The following is a 27,723-nucleotide window of genomic DNA, read 5'->3' as shown; positions in this document are numbered from 1 at the left end:
ATATATATATATATATATATATATATATATATATGCAAGTGTATGTATTTATAGGATAAAATAGAAAACATACAGTGCATGCCAGGTCCAGAGAATTCAGACAAGAAGCTCTGGGGCTGGATCAAGATCAAGTGATGACGATACTTGTAAGGGATGCTGGACACAGGCCAAGGTACAATGTACACTTTGCATTTCTCTACACCTTACTAATATTTACTAGGTACGTCAAAATTTTCAAAAATCTGATGAAATAGTAAAGAGAGATACATTTCTTTAAAAATGCAGGTACCTACTTAACTTCTAGATAAATATTTTGGATCCATTGGTGCAATCAAAGAATTACCATTAACACCCAATAATACCCAAACTTATCTACTACACCATCCTACAGCTGTGAGTGCACTAATACAAACATCCATTTCAATCCCATACACTTACCTGAATATACAGCTATTTATGTTAAAAATATATTTAAAGTTTAAGTATTACTTCAAATTTATACATACCTCTGTATACACAGGATTTGTTATCTTATTGGAAGGACAGCCTGGCCAAAGGCATTCTAAAATTTCCAGCATTCCACAACTGAGGTCAACACTGCTGTGATGTATACCTTTACCAGTCCTCTGCTCACACACTATCTGGACTGCTAAAGCTGTAGTCCTGCAAATAAAAAACATACAAACGTCTATTAGATTATACAAAAACTAAAAGCCCACAAGAATAGGTAGAGATGTGCACATACAAAAGGAAGTTTGCTATCAAAGGGATTTACCCAGTAATTTGTACAAAATAATTACCTTTTTGCATGGTAAAAACCCTTCCATTTCACCAAAAGCTGCTTTTTTTATGCTTAAAAAGTTGTTGATGGGCAGTTTTAGTCAAAAGAATGAGTAGCACCAAATGAAAAACTCAGAATCTGAAAAGAAAAGGATGCATTTGGCCTGCTTTGCTTGTTCAAGTGAAGTATCCCTTCATAGGACATGCTACGCCCAATGTAGTGGTCAAACACAGGCTCTAAACTGCCTTGTGAAAAAAAAAACCCTGTTGTCCTGAGCCATTATTGTGCTTTAAAAAAGTTCTGCCATGGAAAAAAAATAGCAAATAAGTGTCCATGCTCATGTTTGTTACCAAATCCTGGGTTACAAAGTCTTTTGCTGCACAGGTCAACATGTCATTACACAAATTACACAGGTCAACATGTCATTTTCATCAGACAATTTTATGTGGGCTTTGTAGCATTTTTGATGCATATTTAAAATCTTTGTTCAGATTTCTCTAGCATGTCTAGTTTTTGTGATGCAACTAATTATATATTGTGTGTAATTGGTTATAAACATCCTTACCATTTTACAACATTTAACAACAGTTTTCTTTTTTTCAGGTTAGAGACCGCACTATTGATTTCATTTGTCATCATGCCTAGAAATTGCCTTAATGATCCAGACAGTTTCTGTTACGTGTTGGGTTCATTCACGACAAAAGCACAACGCCGCCAAATTACCACAGAACTTAAAAAGATATACAAATTATATTTCAGCTGTCCACTTGATTACCAGGATAAATCTTGAGCTTGAGCTTTTGCCAGGTCAATAAAAGTGTATTCTCAGGTAAAACTAAGCACAAAATCCCAGCCTCGATTCCGCAATAAGGCCTGTTCCCCATGATGATTCATTGCCAGTTCCGGTACTGCTACATGATGGACTTGCTTCTGTAGAAGGTGATGAGGAATGCACTGGAGTTGCAGCCAGTTACAACCCCGAAACATCTGATCCTGACTACTCGGCCGATAAAAGATTCAAAACCAGAGACCTTTACACAAGCAGCGCTAATTGATCTTGTTTGTTATCTAAATCTCTCCAAAGACAAAGCAGAACTTCTTGCTTCAAGGCCTAAACAGAAGCACTTGCTTGCAAAGGGTGTAACTAACTCACTACAGAAAACAAAATCATAACATGACAACGTTTTTCATTAGTGATGGCTTACTGAGCTACGGTCATGATATAAATGCATTCTTTAACAGTTTGTCACAAGAGTATGTTCCATCTGAATGGCATATCTTCACTGATTCATCTAAAAGAAGCTTGAAAGCAGTCTTACTGCATAATGATAATTCCAAACCAAGTTTACCGATTATCCATTCCGTTATCCTAAAGGAACATGAAGTTACTACTTGAAGCAATCCAGTAAAAAACACACCAGTGGAACATCTGTGGGGATCCAAAAGGTATTTGGCTTGCGGATGGAATTCACAAAATTTTGCTGTTTCTTATGTTTGTGGGACAGCAGATCTACAGGAGACTATTATGTCAAGCGTGATTGGCTACCAAGAGATACCTATAACCCCAAAACACGCAGTGTCATGTTTCTGCCTCTGGTTGATCCGCATAAAATATTTCTGCCACCTTTCCATATAAAGTTAGGCTTGATGAAGAACCTTGTAAAGACCATGAGTAAATCAAAGTCCATTGGTTTTCAGTACCTTGTTGAGAAGACATAAGCATAAGCAAAAATGAAGGAAGGGATATTTATAGGGCCACAGATCAAGTCTGGTATGCAGGATGATGTTTTCAAACAATCTCTCTCAGCAGCTGAGCTAGAAGCTTGGGATGCATTCAAGTGACTGTGAAAATTTCCTGGGCAACAATAAGTCTCGTGCATACAAGGAAGGAGTTTAGAATCTGCTTGATTCATACCAGAAACTGGGTTGTCGCATGTCATTAAAATACATTTCTTGCACTCACATCTAGAACACTTCCCAGAAAATCTTGGTATGGTGAGTGACGAACAAGGAGAATGTGTTCACCAGGACATTCAGTTAATGGAGCAGCGCTACCAAGGTTTCTGGAATTAAAGTATGATGGCTGACTACTGCTGGATGCTGTACCGCGACAATCCAGACAAAGAGTACACAAGAAAATGATACTCTAAGCATTTCTGAAGACACAGTGGTACCTGACTGACACTGTTCAGTAGATCCATACCACAGTGTGCCTTATTTTATTTCACACTGAAGATGTATTAACATCACTTCAATGGTGCTTACGTTTTAGTAAAAAATACATGCGCGTACAATGTTAACTATGATAGTAATCATAACTCAGGAACTGTACATGTTAGGGAAAAACAGATCTGAAATTTGCTCGAAAAAATTATTTAGAAAAGTTTGCTGTGGTTTGTAATGATCATCAAAAAACTAATTTTTTATTGACCTGTGTTGTTAATAATATTAAAAAGGATTTATATAGCGCCGACATAATATAAAGCGATGTACATTAAAAAGGGGTTGAAAAAAGACAGACGAATATAGACAGTGACACAGGAGTAAAGGACCCTGCCCCGAAGAGCTTACAATCTAGGAGGTGGGGGAATTAACACACAATAGGGGGGGGAGATATGTAGTGGTGGGAAGTAGTGATGGTTTCAAAAGATAGAAGAAGATGGGTACAATATGAGACTACCGAGAGAGGCGTACAGAGAAAAGAGTGCTACTTTGGTATAGTGAAGATAAATAATTGATATCAAAATAATATTTATTTAGCTAAAGTTGTAAATATATACAACTATATATTTGAACATCTTTTAGAACACCAAACAGGAAGAACAGGCTTATTACGTTATTCATCATTAGCTTTTAACCAAAACTATATGATATGGAAATAACAGGAATATCAGACTTCATTGTAAGCTCATGAATTTTTTATATTGATCCAATGACTTTTTAAAATAACTATTGAATAATTCCAGGAATGTAGTTTACCAACAAGTTCTTGGTTCTTTTGCAAGAACTAAAAACAAGAACTAAGAATTATTACACATTTTTGGAAACTCCATTGACAATTTCATTTCATACTGCATCTGACACACTTGCCTAGAGGTTTCCACTCAATCATCCAGACTGAAGTGGATAAACATGATGCATTTTAATAACTAGTAATAGCCAAATGTACAGAATGATTTGCATTACCCAAAATTAGTCTGGCAAGATTTTTTTAGACAGATTTGTTGGGAAATGTCAAATGTTTTCCCAAACTGTTCTGTAATACAAAAGCTAAAATGGGAGGAAGATATCACAGTAAGCAGTATTATCGGGGACGTTTCTATTAACCCCCCTAGCGGTAATCCCGAGTGTGACTCAGGGTGGATTTTACTTGCAAAAAGCAGTAATCCCAAGTCACACTCTGGGTCGCTTTAAACTTAAAAAAAAAAAAAAAAAAAAAAACTTACCTTACACTTACCTTGTTCTGTCGCTGTCCCCGGGCGTCCTGCTGGTTCCCGTAGGTCCTGGGGACACGTTCTGCTCCTCGATCTTCAGCCGCGAAGTGTCAATTCGATCTAAGGGATTTCCTGGTGACCTCGGCACATCGCGTCGGTGGGACCAAGACTTAGCGGCGCAAAATTCAAATAATTTTGTATTGGATTCAATACAAAATAGCTGTATTGAGTCCAATACAAAGAAATATTCATATAATTCTATATGCTATTGTACACTTATATTACGTTTTATTAATTTATTTTTTTTTACAGATTTTTGTGTTTTTTTATTTAAAGTTTAATATTGAATTTAATACATATTGGTGAGTTATGCCTAAGAATTACAGCCTACAATGTAAAAAATTTCCATGCAAAAAAATGGAAAAATTTTGCATAGAAATGTGCACAGAATTAGAACGCTAGGGGGGTTAAAATGTTATATTTCTAAAACTTGTTCGGGGTACATTCAAAATACTTTGCTACAAATACAGAATAATATAGGGAAATTGATTGGAAAGCTATATGAGGTAAGTGTGGTGCTTAAAATCCTCAAAAAATGACATGTAATGTAAAAATCATATTAATGTACTGGTTCAACTGAGAGGTGTTTCTGGGCACCAGAAAAATAAATAAATAAATGCACCATTTAGGTACCTTAAATGCAGGAATATTCATACTAATGCCATGATGAAAAATAGAAGTTGTGTTTATAGGCATTTTAGCTGTTTTTTCTCTTCTTAGCTACATAAAGAAACTTGACACTACTACAAAATTTGTTTGAGGAAATCACTTTGGGACTTTAAAGGCATTGTATTAATATTCATTAGATCAGATACCGCGTAATTATATTAAAAATTCCATTTATTAAGAAACAATATTTAAAAAAAAAACAATCATAAAACAACCACTGATATCATTACAGATATAGATCACTTTTAGGTTGGATATCAGGCGTAAATAAGTTTGACGCATTTCGCGGATCGAACGCCCGCTTCCTCAGGACCAATCGCCTAAAATCATAAAAAAATCAACAATACATTTCATATTCAGTTTCAATATTTACGTAATTCAATTAAAATTATAACTTACAAATAGTCCTCACATTGGTTTCCCAAATTAGAACATCCAGATCGAAACCGGAATCCTTCCCTCAGATGTTAACACATGCAGGTCATATCAGAAGACAAGGGATGAAAGAGGCTGTACGATGTAATTCTACCACATTAATCAATTAATTTATTTGATTCTTTCATATATAATTTCCACTCCCAGTATATATACCATATGTGTATGGCGATTAAGTATACACCCATATTTCTATTTGTGAACCAATATATACCCATATCTCCATATTGTCTAAATTTGGAATACAGATAAAGAAATACCTCAAACCAGGTGTGCACTAATTCTGTGAGTAAGGTTCATTCCTTTTTAATCTCCCTCCTATTGCTGGTCACTTGAAAAAAAGAGAACAAATCAAAATGTGTCATAGGTTCTATTTCACCAGAGTTCCCTGTGCCAATGGCTACATACACAGGACAGGTTCTCCCTGTTTAAGAGGCACACATTTAAAGGTACTTCCACCCCCATTCAAGCTATCCTTCAATACAGTCTCTGATATATAAACAAAAAGGAGTTTAAATTGAACGAATAGCAAAATCAACCTTCATCAATCCTATTCTTCCATAAATACTTTCAATCATATCATTATCCTCCACTAGGTTCCAATAGCTATAAACTCCATCAGCACTTACAAAGATCAATGTTCGTTTTGTGTGGAATCTGATCCAACCTTCCAGAGAGACTGCACCAGTGTCTAACCTGTCTTCCCCTCTCCTCTTATCTACTGATGGATTCCCCCTGATGGAGGCAGCGTCCCTTGTGTCCAAAATGGGTTCCGCACATAACCGGAAAATCGTTTTCCACGTGGGTAGAAACCAGGCGCCCATCTTGGTTCCTAAGGCGCTGGTACTATGGGCGGCGTGATTGCATACCCAGCTGTGTATGAGGCATTGACAGCACAGCCTCAGAGGGTTGGCCGTCTCCCCCTCTTTACACAGTGTTCAGGTCTCACCACAGAGTAAAATCCCCTCCCACATAACTAGTTACATAAAACCCCTGCTATAAAGAAAAAGCACGGGGTTTGGTCCCACCTAGTGACAAAGGATCATATCAATCTGGGATTTTCAGGAACGCCAATGTTCACATAACTCAATATAATCACATATAACCCTGACAGCAATATTGATATTAAAGTTATTAAACAGAATAATTTAGCCCAATTGTTTTTTTTTTTTTTTTAACCTTTCTTATACGGCCTAATGTTAGATCATGGCAAGTTTGGATACACAAAAAAAAAAAAAAAAAAATGTATTTTACACTTGTTTTAGGATTTATATTTCCACGTATTGGTGTCTGATAACTTGCACAAAAATGTGAATATATCTATTTGTTAGTTAACACAAACAGTATCCTTACATAATTGTTAGACCTATAGATAGACAGTTCTCATACTTATCATATGATGGTTCATGTTGAACTCCATCAGCATTTGTACTATTTTTCATTTTTTTAAGAAGCATGAGAATCATATTGAATATTTTAATATAATACACATGCTAACACGATATATCAACTGTTTCTGACACTAATACAGCCCAATTCTGTAGACATAGGGTTCAGTACCCATATCGACACTTGTTACATGTGTTCTCCTTTCTCTCATTTTCTTTATGCTGTCCTAACAAAAATGGTTTACAGTTTAACATTTCATTTAAGCCAGGTGGATGGGTTGCTTTTAGATCATAGATCCATCTCGCTTCCCTTTCTAGCAATTCTGTATCATAATCTCCTCCTCTGGGTTTAAGTGGAACCATTTCCAAGGTTATAAATCGCATCAAATCTACATGGGGGTATACATTAATCTAAAATTTTGGTATACCCCCATGTGGTGACTAAGGGGGTTGTGATCCTCCCACTTCTCACCGAACAGACATATTCATATATATATTGTTGAACTGTCGCTTGGTCTTACCTACACAAAACTTGTGACAGCTACAAAATGTTAGTATATCATACCAATAGATTTACATGTGACTCTTTGATTTAACTTAGGTTTTTACTTTGATGGGAATTCCAAACGGATCTTTTCCTAAATGGATCCACCTACATTGCCTGCATGTTTCACAGGCTAAAGTGCCTATAATAGGCTCTAAATTCCTTTGAACCATAGTCTCATTAAAATGGCTGTGAACTAATTTATCCCGTAAAGATGGCAGCTTCCTATATACAAAGCTCGGGTAGCTAGCCGCCCAAAAATTCGCTCAGATGTGGGTCTGATAGCAAAATGGGCCCAAACTTTTTACATATATTTCCTATTTCTTGATGTTGTGCCGAATATTTGGGTAAAAGTCGAAGAATATCCTGTTGACTTTGCAAATGTTTCTTTTTAAATACTAATTCTGAGCGTTTCTGTCCCTTAACTCTTTAGTAGGCTTTTTTCAGAGCATTTCTACTGTACCCCCTTTCCAGTAACCTTTCACGTAAATCTTTTGCTGCAGTTTCAAAAGCGTTTTTTAATGTGCAATTTCTCCTGATTCTTAAATATTGTGAATATAGTATACTGTTTTTCAGGGGTACAGGATGTGCACTATTTGCTTTTAAAATTGTTTTCCTGCCGTTGGTTTTCTATAGAGGTTAGATGTTAAGCATCTTTTTGAATCTATGCGGATTTCTAAATCCAGAAATGGAATGGATGTATCACTGCATTGCATAGTGAATTTCAAGTTCAAAGGATTGCTTTGTAATCCGTCAAAAAATTACATAAAGAAACATGCCTGGTTTAAAACACTATCAAACATTAAAAGCAAACAAATGCCGTAGAGTTTAAAAAAAAAAAAAATCTACATAAAGAAAGCCTTGAAAGTAAACCTATACATCTGCTAACCTTGTCTTTTTAATTTGTTAGGGTGCAAATAAAAGGCTGCTATTGTTGAATTACCTTCTAAAAATGCTTTGTTTGGCCCTCACCACTAATATAAAGATTTCAACGCTTTGGGGGTCACAGAGTGGGAACAAGTAAACAGATTAGAAAATCAGACCACACTTGCTGGTTGCTTGTTCCAAGTTTTGCTGTCACCTAGATAATTTACGCTGCTTTAAAGGTGACAGTTGGACAGCAGACATTATTCAATATAGGTTTCTGTTTACACACTGTATAGATTATTATTAAATACAAATATTTTATTAACACTATGAGAATAGGGTAGCTTAACTACAAGCACCCCCTCCCCCTCAATTCCCACAGGAGGTTTGAAAAATAAAGTTGCAATAGTCACCTCTCTGGTGGTGTCCCTCACAAACTCACAGTAATTCCTTGCTACTACTAGAGTACCTCAGGTACACAAGAACAGGCCAATACAGGCCTCCTGGACACTCACTGCATGTACTTCCCGCTTTTATTTTTTTTTTTTTTTTACACTTACCCAAAGTATGGAGAATGAAGGACATTCCATGGTGGAAAGAGATTACTGCAGGGAACAGCACTAAACGTTTTTTTTTTTTTTTTTTTTTTTTTTTAAATTTTAAACCTTTCAGTGAGCCACTTGCTGCATCTTAAAGACTTTTACGAACCACAAAGGACCTACACTTAATTTTTATACTTTGGAGGTATGATACCACAGTAAATATGTTAACTGCATTACAGGGGGTAACTAGATATTTATAAGCATAGATGTTCACATATCAATTGAAAGGTCAACTTTAAAGGAGCTGATGGCATAGCGCCATTACTTTTATATGCTTTGATGAAGGTTTTTTAAATATATTTTTCAATAAACACTGGATTAAAATGTTGATTATGAAAAGGCAATATTCTATATCATAACAAACTTCATATCAAGCCACCTGAAGCCTATTTTCTTACCTAATATTGCTCAGCTGGCAAGCCCTTTTGAAATGCTCACGAAGATGTCCAAAGTCTCGCCCACTGAAAGCAGCATCTTTAAAGTACCCCAACTCCTCAAAGAAATGACTTGCTGATCCTTTGTCATTAACGTCCTGAGCAAAACTTGCATCGCTAGGAATGTGAGGCACGGTTATGGTAAGGCCACCCACTGTAAGCTTTAGTAGCATCTCTGGTTTAAGAGGCTGCAGAGGAGATAGGGAAGACTGTTTTCCTGTTAAAATAAAAGGTATATTGTTAAAAAAAAAATGTAGGGAATAAAGTCCAGACACTCAGGGGTACCAGCAGCAGCAAACCTGTCCCTGTCATTATACTACCATACCAGGACTATCTGACACTGGTATGTTCCACCACCTAAACAACAACCCCCTTATTTGATTTTTGTATTCATTTTTTAAGACTGTACATCTTTAATATTATCACTTATATCCTGCAACTATTCAGTGTCTATGATGTATTGCCCTCTAATAGATAACCTATAATTCCAATTTTACACCCTGCAATTATCCGCCCGCTACTCGGCGGGCATAAATCGGCAGGACGGGAGTCCCCATGTGTGCACAGGGAATCCCCTACATCATTATAGAGGGCGTGTGCTGTGCAGGACCCGCACACACCACGCCCACTCTGATTCCACGCACTGACACTGGACTCCATGCACAGGGACTCCCTCGTGTCACCCTGTGCCACACTAACCCTGAGTACATGCTGAATGGTCAGCCCCCACACATTTCCACCTCAACAAATCTGGCCCGCTTTGCAAAAAGTTTGGACACCCCTGCTCTAGTGGCTAATCTACAAACCGAGAAAGTGTATATAAAATCCTAAAATCCTAACAATGAATTTCTTCTATTTGCTTTCTTTTTTTATAACTTAGTTAATTTTTAGGCTTTATCTGCCCTTTCATTTCCTAGTGCATTCAATGTTTAGCTCATATATATATATCACTTAAAGTGTTTTATAGAATCTACTTCATAAGTCCAAGAACATACCTGGTGATTCCTATGGCAATTTAGTGAGCTAACACTCCCTGTGCTCTCTTCCCCTGTGCTACATTGTTATCATCATGTTCAGAACTCTCTGTAGATGACAGCACACTTTCCTACTATGGTTTAGAGATGAGGAGAGGAGGAAGTATTCTATAGCTCTAACAAACATCCTATCCTGTACTAGGATGAAAGCACTGCTTCTTCAAGGACACAGTACAGTGAGTGAACCAGGTAAGGGGGAAAAAAAGCCTTTTAAAAGGAACTAATGCAGTCAGCTCATCTAAGGACATCTAAGTAGCCTGCAATAAATTACATTTTTGCTTTTAAATTTATAAACTTTCTCCTTTGATTTTTTTTTTCTTCTGAAAAGGCTAGCTGATCTTCTGTCTCTGACTTTGCAGCAATAGCAGCCTGTCCTTAGCACGGGGTAAACCCTACAGTGAACGCCCCTATTTGTTCTTTTCTGCTTTTCTAAATAAGTGCAAATATTACTGGTTTATTTTACTAGAAATCGTATACCTCCTGTGCTCTCTGACTGTGCACAAGGTAGGGATACGGAGACAAATAGGAGGTTGAAATGAGAAGTCTTTGTTTTTTTTGTAATGCAGCCAAAAACATGACACCACATGCTTAGCAGTTCAGTAACAGGTAGTGCCCGGGTTAAGGACACCTCCTAGATACAAACGGGGCTTCCCTGCTCTCTGTGTGCAGAACAGAGGCTTGAAGGGGGGAGGGGCAGTTTGCATGACTTGCAGAAGAAATCTTTTGCTAAACACAGCTGAGGTTGCCGGTAATCTTAGGGGGATGAGCTCTTTCTGCAGCCTCTTGTAACGCTTTAATGACCAAGACATACTCTGCTGTTGTTTCTTTTTGCATATCAACGCACAGCCTGCTCCAGAAGTAATTAAATGTCTAGGCTCCATAAAGTTTTTTTTTTTTTTTTGCTTTGTTTGTGATTAACCTCCCCAGCAGTAACCGAGTGTGACTCGGGGTAAAAAAAAAAAAAGATGCTGGAAGTGGTAGGTAATAGTGATAGGTAGGTAAACCTATGGGAAACAATAGTAAATAAAGTGCTTACCTGTTCAGCCGATGTCCTCTATCGTCCTTTGCATCTTCCTTCTTTTTCCGGCCGGCGTTCTCTGCACCTGATGAGTCACCGGAAGTTCCAGGTGATGTTGGTGCGTGTGGGCTTTCCGCTCGGGGCGGGAAATTCAAATCTATTTGTATTGCATTCAATACAAAATAACTGAATTGAATGCAATACAGTGGATTTATGTGTGTAAAAGCGGTACATTATGTTCAATAAAATAAATGTTTTTCATGAACATTTATTTTACAGTATATTATATTAGTATGAGTATAAAATATTTTTAAAAAATTAAAAACAAATTTAATTTATTATTTTGACATGATTTTGTATTTCAAACTTTATTATGCTCATACTATTTTTTTTGATACAGAAAAATTTATTTTCATGAAAAACATTGTACCGCTTTTAGACATAACAACCGGACACAAATGAACCACTCAGGTTAACTCCCAGTGAGGAATTTATACCGTAACGGACACCATGCTGCCTAATATGTTGAGACACACATCTGTCCTAATTGCATTTATTAAAATAATGTACCTGTTCCAACTTACATACAAATTCAACTTCTAATAACTATCTCGTATGTAACCCGGAGCTACTTGTACTGTGTTGTGTTGTCATAGTTACATAGTAGGTTAGGTTGAAAAAAAGACATAAGTCCATCAAGTTCAAACACTAGGGAACTAAACATATCCCAGATAAAAAACCCTATTAGACATAGTTGGTCCAAAGGAAGGCAAAAAACACTCTGACACAATTTGCTTCAACAGGGAAAAAAATTAATTCCTGATTCCATGAGGCAATCGGATGTTCCCTGGATCAACAGTCACTGTTACTTTTACTTTAAAGCCTTAATACCCAGTTATATTCTGTGCTTACAGAAAAACATCCAGCTTTTTCCTAAAGCAATCTATAGGAGCTGCTGAAACTACTTCATGAGGGAGCCGATTGCACATTTTCACATATCTTACAGTGAAGAATCCCTTCCTTATCTGGAGCTTGAACTTCTTTTCCTCCAGACGCAAAGAGTGCCCTCTTGTTCTTTGTAATGATCCCAAGATTATTAATGGGGAAGAGAGTTTTCTATATGGACGGCTTATATATTTATACAGGCTGATCAAATCCCCCTAAACGTCTCTTCTCAAGGGAGAATAGATTCAGTTCAGCTAATCTCTCCACATAGCTGAGCTCCTCCATTCCTTTTTTTAGTTTTGTTGACCTTCCCTACACTCTAATTCCACAATGTCCTTTTTGTGAACTGGTCCCCAAAACTGGACTGCATATTCTAGATGTGGTCTTACCAATGCTTTGTGGCAGGGGCAGGATTATGTCTCGATCTCAGCAGCCTATTCTGTTTTTATTACAAGAAACTACTTTGCTAGCTTTAGATAGATATTGCAGCTTGGAATTGCATGCTGTTATTAAGTCTATGATCTACCAGAATCCCCAGATCCTTCTACATTTCTGACTCCCCAAATGTATTCCCCCTGGACAGTATGAAGCATGCATGTTGTTAGCCCCCAAGTGCATAACTTTACACTTATCTATATTAAATGTCATTTGCCACTTGGCTGCCCAATCAAACAGTACATCCAGGTCTGCTTGTAGATTATAGACATCCTGTATGAACTTTATTCCATTAAATAGCTTGGTGTCATCTGCAAACACAGAAATGGTACTTTTAATACCAAACTCTGTATCATTTATAAAGATTTTAAACAGGTCCCAACACTAAACCCTCCGGTACAGCACTAATAACCTTAGACCAATCAGAGTATGAATCATTAATTACAACTTTCTGAATGTGGTCTTAAAGCCAGTTCTCTACCCATTTACAGATTGGCTTTTCTAAACCTATTGACCCTAACTTGCATATTAACCATCTGTGAGGTACAGTGGCAAATGCTTTAGCAAAGTCCATGTACACTATATCAACTGTTACCTGTTTACTTACTAACTATTCCACTGTCTACCTGTTTACTTACTTCCTCATAAAAGAAGAGTAAATTTGTTTGACAACTTCGTTCTTTCTTGAAGCCATGCTGACCATCACCTATATTATCTAGCAGAAACTCTTCTATGTAGTTCTTTATCAAACTCTCCAGGACCTTTCCAACTATGGACGTTAAACTAACGGGTCTGTAGGTACCTGGTAATGACTTTGCCTGCTTTTTGAAGATAGAAACCACACTGGCCTTACACCAATCCATCGGTACCTTGCCAGTGACTAAAGAGTCTCTAAAAATTACAAATAATGGCTTTGAAATAACCGAGCTCAGCTCTTTGAGGACACGTGGTTGTAATCCATCGGGTCCTGGTGCTTTGTCAACCTTAATTTTTCCCAGCTGTTTCATATCAATTCTGAGCCATTGTGACTCATTTAAGGCAGTGACATTGCTACTATGAATTTGGACTTGAGCTCTGCCATTTTTCTTTGTGTACACAGAGCTAAAAAAAACAAAAGAGTTTAGTAAATTCGCCTTTTCCTTTATCCCTCAGTTACCAACCCAGCGACATCCTTTAAGGGGCCTTCATGCTCAGATCTGATCTTTTTGCTATTGATATATTTAAAATTTGTTGGAGGGTTTGCCTTACTTTCTTTTGCAATCTGTCTTTCATTTTAAAGTTTTGGAGTTCATCTCCTTTTTACATCTTTTGTTATACTCTTTATAGTTTTCAGACTATGTAGTTGATCCTTCATTTTAATATTTTTGGAATGCCCTTTTCTTGTTAATGTTTTTGGCAGGTTGGGGGAAAAGTGCTAGGTCTTATTTTCGGGGTAGGTCTTATTTTCGGGGAAACACGGTAGTAGAATCAGAGGCATGGCTGGTAGTAACACTATCTATATGGCTGCCAGTAGTACAATCAGAGTACTAACATATGAAAACATGTATACTGGCTGCACAGTGAACTGTACTGGGTAGGATGAAATAACAGATTTAAATAATCCATTAAATGAGTGCTTCTCTGTAGTTGCTCCTAATTTAGGAATAGGAAAAATAATACTTTAGTAAAGAAAACATGAAGCAATTTAAAAAAAAACTCACCCTGGGCCCTGTGAATGGTTTGTAATGGGGGAATCGTTGCAGTAAATGGTGAATGTGCATACCGCCTAGGGCTGCTTAGCATTAGCTGATTGAAAAAAAAAAAGATACACAATATATATATATATATATATACATAAATTTATATATAGAGCTATTTTAGGCGATGCATTATGCAAAGTGAGCACAAATTCAGATTCAATTGTTCAGATTTTATTGAAAAACTAAAATAATGCATATATTCTATGTGTGCTATTACTAATTATTTCTGCAAATTTGCGTACAAATCCAAATGTCTGTCAGACATGTTTTTGTGAATTGTGGCTACTCATTTTTAGATACAGGTATAGTCTGCACATACATGTATTGCACATTTCTACAATCCAGTTCTACAGACCGATTTTTCTAGCAATATTCTTTTAAATCTGGCCACACACTTTACAGTCTGATGGTACACTAACATTGGAATCTCCTCTAAAATTACCATATAACAGCCTTGTAGTGCTAGAGGAAACAAACAATCCATTTATTTTTCATGCAATCCTGAAGACCCACACACTTAACAGTCATTCATAAATCTATAGGAGATAAAATAAAGAGATGTACACTCATAAAGTGAAGTAGAAGTAGCCAACCTAAAAAGAACTCTAAACTTCTTATGGTTTTTAGTGGGAATAAACCACAAACTGTAGAACATGGTGGAACACTACATTGTATAAATGATACTCATCAAATACATATATTATAGTTTACAAATGATAACATCCTCACCCCAGGAGCAAAGGCTGGACTTTGAAATTGATGACCACTTGTATCACTATAGACAGAGGAATCAAGATCCACATCAGACAACTCTGTTGTAGACCGAATAGAAGTAACACTATTTGTCATTGCAGCCATTGAAAAAAACATATCTGCAAGACAAAACATACATAATAAGTAAGGTGCACAATATACATTAAAATTCATGAATAACAGCTGAACATCCTCAAATAATTACATTTTTTGGTATTATGAGAACTGCCACAGCTGATTTGTCCTTAACCCCCCCTAGCGTTCTAATTATGTCAGCATTTCTATGCAAAAAGCGTTACAATTTTTTGCATGGAAATTTATTTTAAATTGTAGGCTTATAATTCTTAGGCATAACTCACCGAAATATGTCCAATATTTAATAAATTTAATAATAAACTTTACATAAAAAAAAAACACAAAAATTTGTTAAAAATAGGGTGCATAAAAAGTGAAACCTGTACCATAACTGTACAGTAGCATATATATATAAATAATATATAATATAAAGATTTCTTTGTATTAGACTCAATAGAGTTATTTTGTATTGAATCCAATACAAAATTTTTGGAATCTCCATCCACTCCTCCCGCACCAACCAACGTCACCGGGAAACCCTGGATAACGTCTCTGCAGTCGCTGAGAGAAGATCGGAGAAGGAGGACGCCACTCGAGGACCTGGACGGACGAGCAGGATGCCAAAGGAACAAGGTAAGTGGGGTTTTTTATTGTTTTTAGCGACCCCGAGTGTGACTCAGGCTTACCACTTTTTGCAAGTAAAAGCCACCCCGAGTCACACATTTGCGAATACCACTAGGGGGGGTTAAGTGGTGCAGGATGAATCGAAGAAATGAAAGTTTCCAGTTTTCTTATGATAGATTTACTAACAGCGGGTTTCCTCTTTACCAATATTTTGGAGCCACAGTTTCAGCTTTAAAGTGACTATGCTATTAGGATGAATGTGTAAGGAAGAGCGTGTTCCCTGTTAAGATGAAGTAAAATACTTCACTCTCCCACTGCTGAATATTACTAGCATCAAGAAAAACAACTTGCAGTAAAGTCACTTTAGAAACAGACTCTTCCAAGAGTGACTTTCCCTATGTTCCCTGCAGATCTCAGTGGTTTCTCCCCAACAACTGTGTACTGTGGGGACATTGGGGCAAGTAAAAAAGAATCACCAAGTGCAGCAATCTCTTCATCACTTTGTCTTTTGGCAGTGCAGACAAGGGAGAGATAAATACTCTAACTTTCTTCTTTAAAAGGAACTATTCTACTTACTTCAGTTTAGTGACTGAATCACAAATACCACATCCCAGTTTGGCTAAAACAAATACTTTTTAGATTTAATCAGGTAATAAGAAATCTAAAATTGTGACTCAAGGGCTTTAAAAAGAAACATTACCTCCATTTTCATTTGTCTGGAAGTCCACAAGCTCAGGGTCTGGAATGGAAAAAGAGCTAGGTCCTGACTGCAGCTGCTGGTTTAGGCCTTGTTCAATCAGTTTTAAATCCTCCATGTCCATAGGACGACTTTTCAGCAACTTTTCCCTAATATTGCTTGATTCTGTAAAGAACAAATAAAAATAATATATTTTAATATTCTCCACAGATTCCCACATATCTATCAAACTGTAGATACTCATTTTTTTTTGCAGCACTGCTTGCCATAGTTACTAGATGGAACCACTCTACACCACCTAATATATCTGAAGTTATGCAGAAGATCCATTCAAACTACCATTATGAATGTGCATTAGCATACAGTAGATTTAAGTATCATAAATTCTATACTAATTGGAAACATTGGGACAATTTCCTGGCTCCAATATGTAAATGAACATATAGCAATATTGTATATATCATTGGTATTCTAACTATTGTGAATATTGATGTCTTTGATATGCCATTGTATTCTTTTCTCTTTTTTTGTTATTTCCTTCTCTTCTTTATGTTTGTTATTTACTCTTTTTGTTGTACTCTGTTAAAATTCAATAAAAAATTTAAAGTTAAAAAAAATGATATATTTTGTGCAAGAATAATTACATGCAGATGTTGCTTTTTACAGTGATGATTTTTTAATCTCACCTGAAAAACTCAGGGCATCCAGTAATTGCTGCAAATTAATTATCTGACTTGGATTCAGGAACAAATGCAGAGACCCAAGTTTACCATCAATATCAAGCTATAAATAAAATGATAAAAAGTTAACAATAATACTCACTACAATTAAATAAAATTGATTTAAAAAAATTGAAATCACTATGAATTAGAATGAGACAGCACAAAAGGTAGCTTGCTTTGCAGCTTCTATTGTCAGACTAAACCCTTTTTAAAGCCATGTAATAAACCATACGTGACAACACTTTACCATTTTCCTCCAGTTAATAACAAAGGTTATTCACCAACATATCAATAAAGTAAAACATGTATTAACCCCCCTGGCAGTATTCCCCAGTGTGGCTCGGGGTTCATTTTCAGTAGCAAAAGCAGTATCCCCAAACCACACTCACCTGGTGTGGTGACATACCTGGTCCCGATGAGCCCACGGCGTCCTCCAGCATCTGCATCCCCGGTGTGTTCCAACACGACATGTGAGCGCGCGGGGGCAGGAAATTTAAACAGAATGTACCGCTTTGACATTCAAAATCCCAGGGAAGTTAATAGCAAAAGTTTAAATAACTTTTTTTAGCGACTTGGCTTCATATGGACAGCACGGTGGCTCAGGGGTTAGCACTCCAGCCTTTGCAGCGCTAGGTCCTAGGTTCGAATCTCAGCCAGGACACTATCTGCAGGTTCTCCCCGTGTCTGTGTGGGTTTCCTCCGGGTACTCCGGTTTTCTCCCACATCCCAAAAACATGCAGTTAGGTTATTTGGCTTCTCCCTAAATTGACTTTAGACTACATAAATGACATATGACTATGGTAGGGACATTAGATTGTGAGCTCCTTTGAGGGACAGTTAGTGACATGACTATGGACTTTGTACAGCGCTGCGTAATATGATGGTGCTATATAAATACTGTGTAATAATAATAATAATATTATAAGTTTTTATGTCTACAATGTGACAATGACTTTATAAACATTTATTATTAAGGGCTCTGATATGTTAAAAGCAAGCTTGAATCACCTTTGGTCCCGGAAACATGTCATTCTGTTTTAATTTGATTATCAGTTCTGCACAGCCAGAGCAGCTGCCTATTTGTAGAGTGGGAAAGTTGAATGGTGTGGGATGTGCACGTGCACTTGAGGCCCCTGCAGAATGTAATGAATTTTGCTCTGAGTTTTTTGTAGCTAGTGGATCCTAAAAAGAAGAAACAATAATGAGAAAGTTACAAAAATGTTGTAGTTTACTAGGCAATCTTCTTGATAAGTATGTACGATAAGTATTTTTGAAATTAAAAAGTAAAATTTCACGTTTCTATACCAAATGAACATTAACAATTTTTAAGGCAGTCCCAAATAACACACAAAGCTCTTTAACTGTAATTTAAAATTGTGAAACCCAGGACAGCTACTATAGGTAAATAAGAAAACATTAACTCTACATTAAATCTTTTAGTTCAGACTTAAAGCATACCTAAACTCAGAAATTTCACTTTACATAAAAGGGTAAACAGGCTCAGAAACAGCCTTTTCACGCAAAGAGAAAAATTATCCGATCTCACGCATGCGCAGTGAAATCAGAAAGTTTTTTTCCGATCCTACATCACCCGATCTTGCTCCTGGGTCGGGTGACGTAGGATGAAGAACCCGTAAGAGGCGGCGAAGATGGCAGCTTCGGAGCGCCAGCTATGGCAAAAAATTGTGAGGAACTAAAGCCTTTTTTTTTTTTTTTTTTTACACAATCACTTCAGGGGCTCAAAAGTAATTGGACAAGTTAAAAAGCTGAACATAAAATGTTAATTTCTAATACTTGGTTGATAACCCTTTAAGGCTGGCAATGACAGCATGTAGACTTGAACTCATGGACATCATCAGATGCTGGGTTTCCTCCTTTTTAATGCTCTGCCAGGCCCTGCCAGGCAGCCATGCATGCCCAAGCCATCACACTGCCTCCGCCTTGTTTTACAGATGATGTGGTATGCTTTGGATCATGAGCTGTTTAATGCCTTCTCCATACTTTTTTCTTGCCATCATTCTTGTAAAGGTTGATCTTGGTTTCACCCGTCCAAAGAATGTTTTTTCAGAACTGTGCTGGGTTTTTTTAGATGTTTTTAGCCTAATCTAGGCTTTCTATTTTTGAGGCTTATGAGTGGCTTGCACCTTGCAGTGCACCCCCTGTATTTACTTTGATGCAGTCTTCTCTTTGTGGTAGACTTAGATATCGATACGCCTACTTCCTGGAGAGTGTTGTTCACTTGGCTGGCTGTTGTGAAGGGGTTTCCCAAAATCTTCCACATACAAGCACCCCCCCCCCCCCCCCTAAAATCAACTTCAGGCCTTTTATCTGCCTAATTGATGATGACATAACAAAGGAATTGCCCACAGCAGCCCATGAAAAGGCTATTGAGTCAATTGTCCAATTACTTTTGACCCCCTGAAATGAAGTGATTGTGTAAAAAAAAAAAAAAAAAACTCTGCAGTTCCAACTGCATCAGAGTTGTTTCATTTAAAATTATTTGTAGTAATGTACAGAACCAAAATTAGATATAAGTTTTCTCTGTCCAAATATTTATGGACCTAACTAATATGGTGAATTGTAGCAGTTCCACTGCCATATTATTAATCAATGAATCACACCTAACGATTTAATATCAAAACCTGGTATATATTAGCAATTAGATCTAGACACAAATCAAAGCTGAAATATTACTGCAACTTTTGGCATGTACTTGGCTCTTTTAAAGTACAGCTACAGTTTTGCTTAATGTGAGCATTTAAAATAAAACAGTTTGGTAGCCATAATGAAAACATTGTTTCTAAAGCGTCAGTTTCCTGGTATCACGGATTTACAGAATAAGCTGTTTTTTTGTGCTTATTCTCCCAGATGTCCCCCATAATTACCTCAGGGACAGGTGAAGATGAAGGGGAAGATGAAGGTGAGCATTGCCTGCTTTTGAACTCCTCATATTGAAGGGAGATACCACTAAGCTGTAGAATCTTCTGAATAAATGCTGGAGGCTGATGGACATCCACAGGAAAAGAAGGACCAGAATCTCTAACTGCCTCATCACAATATTCTAGCCTGAGAAAAACAAGGTACAAGATACATACACAGAATAGCCAACTGCCAGCAAGTTTATTTAGTCTGATAGAATACATGACATGACTATGATACATGACACTTAAAAAAGCACCAAATAATACGTTTAAAAATAAAAGTACTAATAGTTAACTAAGGATAAATACTAAGGTAGGGAAGCAAATATAGCCAGTTTAACTAAGATAAAAGACATTACTGAAAAAACTGACCTTTTGATGTGTATTTCGAGAGCTGTCCCTGTGTCAGATTCTGCTGGCATATTTTCAATCCTGATAATAGTATCTAAAAAGGTCACCTTAATCCTACGCAGCACTGAAAAAAAATGAGGACATAAGAGGACACAAAGGTGAGGATAAAAAGATGTATAAACTTATCCTTCGGAATTAAAAATCAAACAGCCAACAAAAAGAAAAGGTAGTATATAGATGAAATTAGAGCACAATGTGGATGTGCACAATAACTTCAGAACAGAATTTTTTTTTTTACCAGTCTCTATGGTTTGTGCAAACATCTCTAGGCCTTCAATTGGCTGCGGTGGTTCAGATGGCTCTTCTGCTTGTTCTTTCAGACACTCCTGGGCCAGCTGCATGCTAGTGGTCATGCATGAGGACCAGCTGTGGGACTCTGCTCCATCAGGTGCTAGATAAATTTAAAGAAAATAAAATTTAGCTAGTAGTACAAACAAGATAAACTATACATCATTAGAGAAAACACTGCAAAATATTTTACAATGAAGAAATGACACGTCAAGTTTAGGCTCCGATAACCTTATCCATTAAACTTGATTGGGAACATCAAATCTCTACGGTTTATCAAAAGACAAATGGAAACAACAATGAACAAACTTTGTTACCCTGCTTATTTACCAATAGTACAACCTGTAACATAGCAATGGACTCCCTGGAATATGTGAATGTTTATATGTACTTTGACAAAAGGCTTCCAAACCCAGTTTAGCAACTTTTACTTTACAGGCTCAAATAACAACACTTTAACACCAGTTTAAGGGATTGTGTTATGGCATCAATTTGAATTGCTTCCTAGGTCATTCAAAATTTACTGCTGTGCATCTGACCTAAAGTTGATCTCCATTGGACCTTGCATTACCATGCCACTAACACAAGGCCCCTGATTCATCAATGAAATTCGCGCTCGCTGGAAGCGCGAACGTACGCGCGGCCAGCGATCGCGGATTACCGCGGTCCGGACTCGAGTGTGCGCGTGCACTCGCCTCACTACCAGCCGGATTCCAGCCTTCACAATAGGGAGCGCGAATCTGCCACTTAAGGCGATTAGATTTCAGCTGCGCGATTAAGGAGGATCTCTAAAGCTCAATGGTGAGATCATAGCAATTAATTAGCGCCAGTAAAAAGCTGTCGGATAAGCGCGGCTCCGTGCGCGAGCTTTTTCTGTTGCTGAATAGCGCGACCGCGTACGATTCCGGATCGCTAATACGAATGCGCGACCGATAATCCGATTCTGCTTGATGAATCAGGGGCAAGGTCAAAGTCTGTTGTAGGAGGTTTTACATTGCCTTTGTAATAGCCACAGATGGCACTGGGAAATCTAGTGGAGATGCCGAATTATTGAACTACATCAGTTTTGGTCACGTGCCAAAATAAGTGCAATGGGAATTCATCCAGGGAACTGACACAGGAATTGGAACAGATTTGGACATACTATTTTACTCTGCCACTTCCATCTCCTGCCTTTGGACTGATTTATCCATCTGGAATCCAACACATCCTCTGCTGCCATTCTGAACTGGTATTTCATCAAACCATCTCTGACTGAATCATCATATCCCACTCCTGGAACTCCGCAAATTTACAAGCCTCACTTATTACTGGGCTGCTTCTCTTGGACTTCCGTTTGCCACATTATTTAATGTACGCATATGGTTCGCAATTATCTGTAAAAGTGTATTATTCACCCTGCTCTCTCTTTGTTGGCACTACTTCCTGTCCTCCTCAGTTTTGATAACTCATTGTCTCTCTGCTCCTTCACTCTCCTTTTATCTCTGTCCGTGCTCCTGCACCTTTTTTCCCTACTGATACTCTCTGGTGACATCTCACCCAACCCTGGTCCCCCACACAGCCTCCCCCTTCCATATACTCTCAGCAAGTCCTTACCCCCTCTCTCTGGCAGTCTATGGAATGCCCGATCTGTTGGCAATAAATTAACCTCCATACACAACCTTCTCCTTTCTAAATCTCTGAACTTTCTGGCTCTCACTGAAACTTGGCTTTCCTCCTCTGACTCTGCCGCTGCTCTCTCCTATGGAGGCCAGCACTTTACACATACCCCTAGACCTGGCAACAGAACAGGGGGTGGTGTGGGTCTCCTTCTCTCACCTAACTGTACATACAGAGGCCTTCCGACCCCACCCTCTCTCATGTTCACCTCTTTTGAAGTCCACTCTGTCCGTCTCTTTAGCCCCTTACCCCTCATTGTTGCTGTTGTCTACCGCTCCCCTGGCCCAGTATCACAATTTTTGGATAACTTTGCATCCTGGCTCCCACACATTCTTTCTTAGGACCTGCCCACCCTTATGCTTGGTGACTTTAATGTTGCAATGGATGAGCCCAACCTTGCCAAACTGCTCTCCTTTACCTCCTAATTTGAACATCAATGGCCCGACACACTTTAGACCTGGTATTTTATAAACTCTGCAACCTCACCCTCCTTGACAACTCACCATTTCCGCTTTCTGATCACAACCATATCACCTTCAACCTATCGAACTCTCAAGATCATGAATTACAGATGAACACCTAGAATACCAGTTAAGACTATGTACATCCACGTTGCAGCCTGATACATCACTGCTTTCTCGCAAAAAACATCATCAACTTCTCATCAAAAACTCAGAAAAGTCACTGAAAGCTAAGCAGCTGGCTTAGTTGTTTAAAATAAGAAATAGAATATAAGAAATTTTATATTATATATATATATATATATATATATATATATATATACACACATACACACATATACATACACACACACACACACACACAGTTAGGTCCATAAATATTTGGACAGAGACACCTTTTTTCTAGTTTTGGTTCTGTACATTACTACAAATAATTTAAACGAAGCAACTCAGATGCTGAGAACTGCTAACTTTCAGCTTTAATTCAGTTGGTTGAACAAAAAAATTTGCATAAAAATATGAGGAACTAAAGCCTTTTTTTTTTTTTTTTTTTTTACACAATCATTTCATTTCAGGGGCTCAAAAGTAATTGGACAATTGACTCAAAGGCTATTTCTTAAGCTAGTGTGGGCAATTCCTTCATTATGTCATTATCAATTAAGCAGATAAAAGGCCTTAAGTTGATTTGAGGTGGGGGGGTGCTGGTATGTGGAAGATTTTGCAGTCAACATGTGGTCAAAGAAGCTATCCATGCAGGTGAAACAAGCCATCCTTAGGCTGCAAAAAACAGAAAAAACCCACCCGAGAAATTTCTACAATATTAGGAGTGGCAAAACCTACAGTTTAGTACATCATGAGAAACAAACAAAATAATGGTGAACTCAGCAACGTCAAAAGACCTGGACGTCCACGGAATACAACAGTGGTGGATGATCGCCGAATCATTTCCATGGTGAAGAGAAACCCCTTCACAACAGCCAACCAAGTGAACAACATTCTCCAGCATGTAGGCGTATCGATATCCAAGTCTACCATAAAGAGAAGACTGCATGAAAGTAAATACAGAGGGTGCACTGCAAGGTGCAAGCCACTCATAAGCCTCAAGAAAAGAAAGGCTAGATTCTTTGGACAGATGAAACGAAGATCAACCTTCACCAGAAAGATGGCACGAAAAAAGTATGGGGAAGGAGTGGAATAGCTTATGATCCAAAGCATACCACTTCATCTGTAAAACCAGGGAGAGGCAGTGTGATGGCTTTGGCGTGCATGGCTGCCAGTGGCACTGCGACACTAGTGTTTATCGATGATGTTACACAGGACAGAAGCAGCCGAATAAACTGAGGTGTTCAGAGACCCACTGTCTGCTCAAATTAAGTTAAATGAAGTCAAATTGATTGGGAGGCTTTTCAGATAGACAATGACCCAAAACATACAGCCAAAACAACCCAGGAGTTTATTAAAGCAAAGAAGTGGAATATTATTGAATGGCCAAGTCAGTCACCTGATCTGAACCCAGTTGAGCATGCATTTCACTTGTTTGAAGACTAAACTCTGGACAGAAAGGCCCACAAACAAACAGCAACTGAAAGCGGCTGCAGTAAAGGCCTGGCAGAGCATTAAAAAGGAGGAAACCCAGCATCTGGTGATGTCCATGAGTTCAAGTCTACAGGCTGTCATTGCCAGCAGTAAAGGGTTAACACCCAAGTATTAGAAATGAACATTTTATTTTCAGCTTTTTAATTTGTCCAATTACTTTTGAGGCCCTGAAATGGAAGTGATTGTGTTAAAAAAAAAGGCTTTAGTTCCACACATTGTTATGCAATCTTTTTGTTCAACCCGCTGAATTAAAGCTGAAAGTCTGCAGTTCAACTGCATCAGAGTTGTTTCATTTAAAATTAATTTTGGTAATGTACAGAATCAAAATATTTTTAACTGTAATTTGCCAACTGTGCGGCATCACTTGAACTGATCAAGAAAAGCCCCAAAATGAAAGCTTACAGCAGAGCAACAGTTTAGGTGTATATGCAGGAATTAGTTATGACTAAGACTGCGTACACACATCCAATAATTGTCATTGGAAACGAATGATCCACGACAGATCGTTTGATAATTAACAAAAAACAACTGGTCAACGACACCAACGAACGAGGAAACGAATGACCGTCCAGGCGGATCTGATTGGGGGACGATCGTTCATAATCTATTGTCTCTATGGTAGTTCAGTGATTGTGGATTGTTCTGTGAGACACTTTCTTCTGTACATGCCACTTCCAGCATCGTTTGAACGATCGTATCTAGTATATACATTATTGGTGGATTTTATTTGAACAATCGTATCGTTACAGCATGTACAGAATTGTGCACAATACAATCGTTCAAAATAATCGGGAATAATCGTTGATTGTTCGTTTTCAAACAATAATTATTGCACGTGTGTATCTAGCCTAAGCTGAGGAAAAGCATTGTGTTTTAACAGATTATCAATGACCATTGAGATTTAAGATGCAGTGGGGGATATCACAGATAAGAAAAAAAAGAGTGGGAGTGAACTGACAAAGGGGAGGTGGGTTGAAAAATTGAAAATAGGCCAAGAGAAAGCAAATTATGGACAATGGAACCTTTCTGAGAGAAGGCATAGTGATAGGGAGGAGATGGTGACTGGAGAAAGGAAGTCATGGCAGGCCTAATTGTGAACAAAAGCAGAGCTGAATACAATTATAGCTGAAAAGAAGGAAGGTAACAATAGGTGGGAATAGAAGCTATTTTGCAGTGGGAAAAGACACTATGGTTGCAGAGGAAGTGTGCACTCATAATTTTTTCAAAAGCAGTATGGGCTATTTGAAGAAAAAGCCCAAGGCTGGTTGCTCACTTTATGATACAGTCTAATTTAAAATCTAAACAGCGACCTATATGTTTAGCAAAGAGAGATGGTGAACTGTGTGCAATTTTAGATTTTATTACTGAGATCTGTTTAAATGCAATATTTTATAAATAAAGGAACACTGCTAGTTGCAGTGCAGAACATACATTAACATGCCAGACCTGAAATTGTACTTTTTTTGGAACAATGACAACTTCTGATAGAAAATGTTCATATGATGAAAACCTAAGAATAACTGCCTATTTGTTAAAGCAATTTTATGGAAAGAATTATGAGGCAGAAAGGGAATGACACAGGGAGTGCCAAAGCTTTGCCAATCAGAATGGCAGGGTGTTCCTGAGAGCTATGGAAACATTCTTTCAGTCTATAAATCCTCCAAAAGTTACCGCTAATTGAATAGAAATTATGGAAACCCCTATCACCTTGTTGGAGGTGATTAAAGGTATTGGGTATCAAACCCAATAAGAGACCAGGACCTAATGGGTTCACGGCAGTAAATTATAAAAAATACCAGCAAATACTGGGACCTTATTTGGTGGAGACATTTAATGGGATTTTGAAAGGGAAAGCCCTTGACTCGAGTATGTTGGAAGCAGACATCTGTATGCTACCAAAACCTTCTACTGATGCGATGAATTGGTCTAATTATAGGCCGATTTCTCTTCTTAATCTGGATGCAAAGATATTGGCGACAATATTGGCGTCCCGATTGGAAGATAGTCTGGGTGACCTAGTGTCGGCTGACCAAACGGGCTTTCTACCAGGACGACAAGCGGGAGAGATAGTACATGGAGGATATTGCATTTAATTCAACAAGCTAAACAAAATAGGACATCAGCTTTTTTTACCGAGTTTGGATATAAGTAAAGCGTTATGGCCATATCTTATACCATTAATAAACAAATGGGGCTTTGAAGAGAACTTTTGTAAATGGGTTTCCTCATTGTATGACTCCCCTAAGGCATTTATACAATATATGGGTTACTGTACAGAACATTTTTCTATAGGCAGGTGTACCAGGCAGGGTTGCCCACTGTTGCCATTGCTTTTTGCACTGGCAGCAGAACCCCTGGCTATAGCTATCTGAAATAATGTTGACATTCAGGGTATAGAGATAAAAAGGGAACAACATAAACTCTGTCTTTGTGCAGATTATATTCTCCTTAGTCTGACGAACCCCATGGTAACCTTGCCCAACCTGATGAGGGTAGTGGAAGTCTTTCAGGCCTTCCCGGGGCTGCAGTTAAATAAATCAAAATGTAAGGCTCTTAATATTAATTTATCAACAGAAGTGGTAAAACTGCTTAAAGAATCTTTTCCCTTTCACTGGGAGTTAAAAAGAGTTAGCTACCTGGGTATATATTCCTTCATCATATGAGCTCTTGTATAGCGTCAATATCCCTGATTTGGTGAAACATTTGATCGGTTTATTAGAAACGTTATCAAATCTCATGGTTGGGCAGCATAGCTTCTATAAAAATGTCCTGGTTACCAAAGTTCCTATATCCCATGGGAGTTCTTCCATTAGCTATGCCTAACCAGGTAATAAAAATGCTACAAAGCAAAATGTTAGAATATATTTGGGGGGCTAAGCGCCCACGAGTTCCAAGACATACCTTACATCGATCTAGGAACCTGGGCGGCCTATCGGTGCCGCATTTGAGTTCATAATATAAGGCTAGTCAAGTTACTCCCCTGTTATTATTATTATTATTATTATTATTAATAAACAGGATTTATATAGCGCCAACATATTACGCAGTGCTGTACATTAAATAGGGATTGCAAATGACAGACTAATACAGACAGTGATACAGGAGGAGAGGACCCTGCCCCGAAGAGCTTA

At 37.8% G+C, this 27,723-nt stretch overlaps 1 protein-coding gene across 4 annotated transcripts in view; it reads right to left on the bottom strand.

Annotated features, from left to right (window-relative positions):
• Nucleotides 1-27,723, bottom strand: part of ATG2A (autophagy related 2A) — an 87,197-nt gene that overhangs the window by 49,397 nt on the left and 10,077 nt on the right. For all 4 annotated transcript variants that reach the window (XM_072421379.1, XM_072421377.1, XM_072421378.1 and 1 more), the window contains exons 3-12: nt 20,827-20,979; nt 20,550-20,652; nt 20,142-20,322; nt 18,265-18,438; nt 17,221-17,317; nt 16,538-16,699; nt 15,115-15,257; nt 14,347-14,431; nt 9,179-9,431; nt 507-663 (exon numbers count right to left, since the gene is read on the bottom strand). In XM_072421379.1, coding sequence (XP_072277480.1) covers nt 507-663; nt 9,179-9,431; nt 14,347-14,431; nt 15,115-15,257; nt 16,538-16,699; nt 17,221-17,317; nt 18,265-18,438; nt 20,142-20,322; nt 20,550-20,652; nt 20,827-20,979 — 1,508 coding nt within the window. The remainder of the gene's footprint in view (nt 1-506; nt 664-9,178; nt 9,432-14,346; nt 14,432-15,114; nt 15,258-16,537; nt 16,700-17,220; nt 17,318-18,264; nt 18,439-20,141; nt 20,323-20,549; nt 20,653-20,826; nt 20,980-27,723) is intronic.

Source organism: Pyxicephalus adspersus, chromosome 9, assembly GCF_032062135.1.
Source record: "Pyxicephalus adspersus chromosome 9, UCB_Pads_2.0, whole genome shotgun sequence".
Classification (NCBI taxonomy): domain Eukaryota; kingdom Metazoa; phylum Chordata; class Amphibia; order Anura; family Pyxicephalidae; genus Pyxicephalus; species Pyxicephalus adspersus.
Note: the sequence above shows the minus strand (reverse complement) of the source record. Positions and strands in the feature narration are given on the sequence as shown.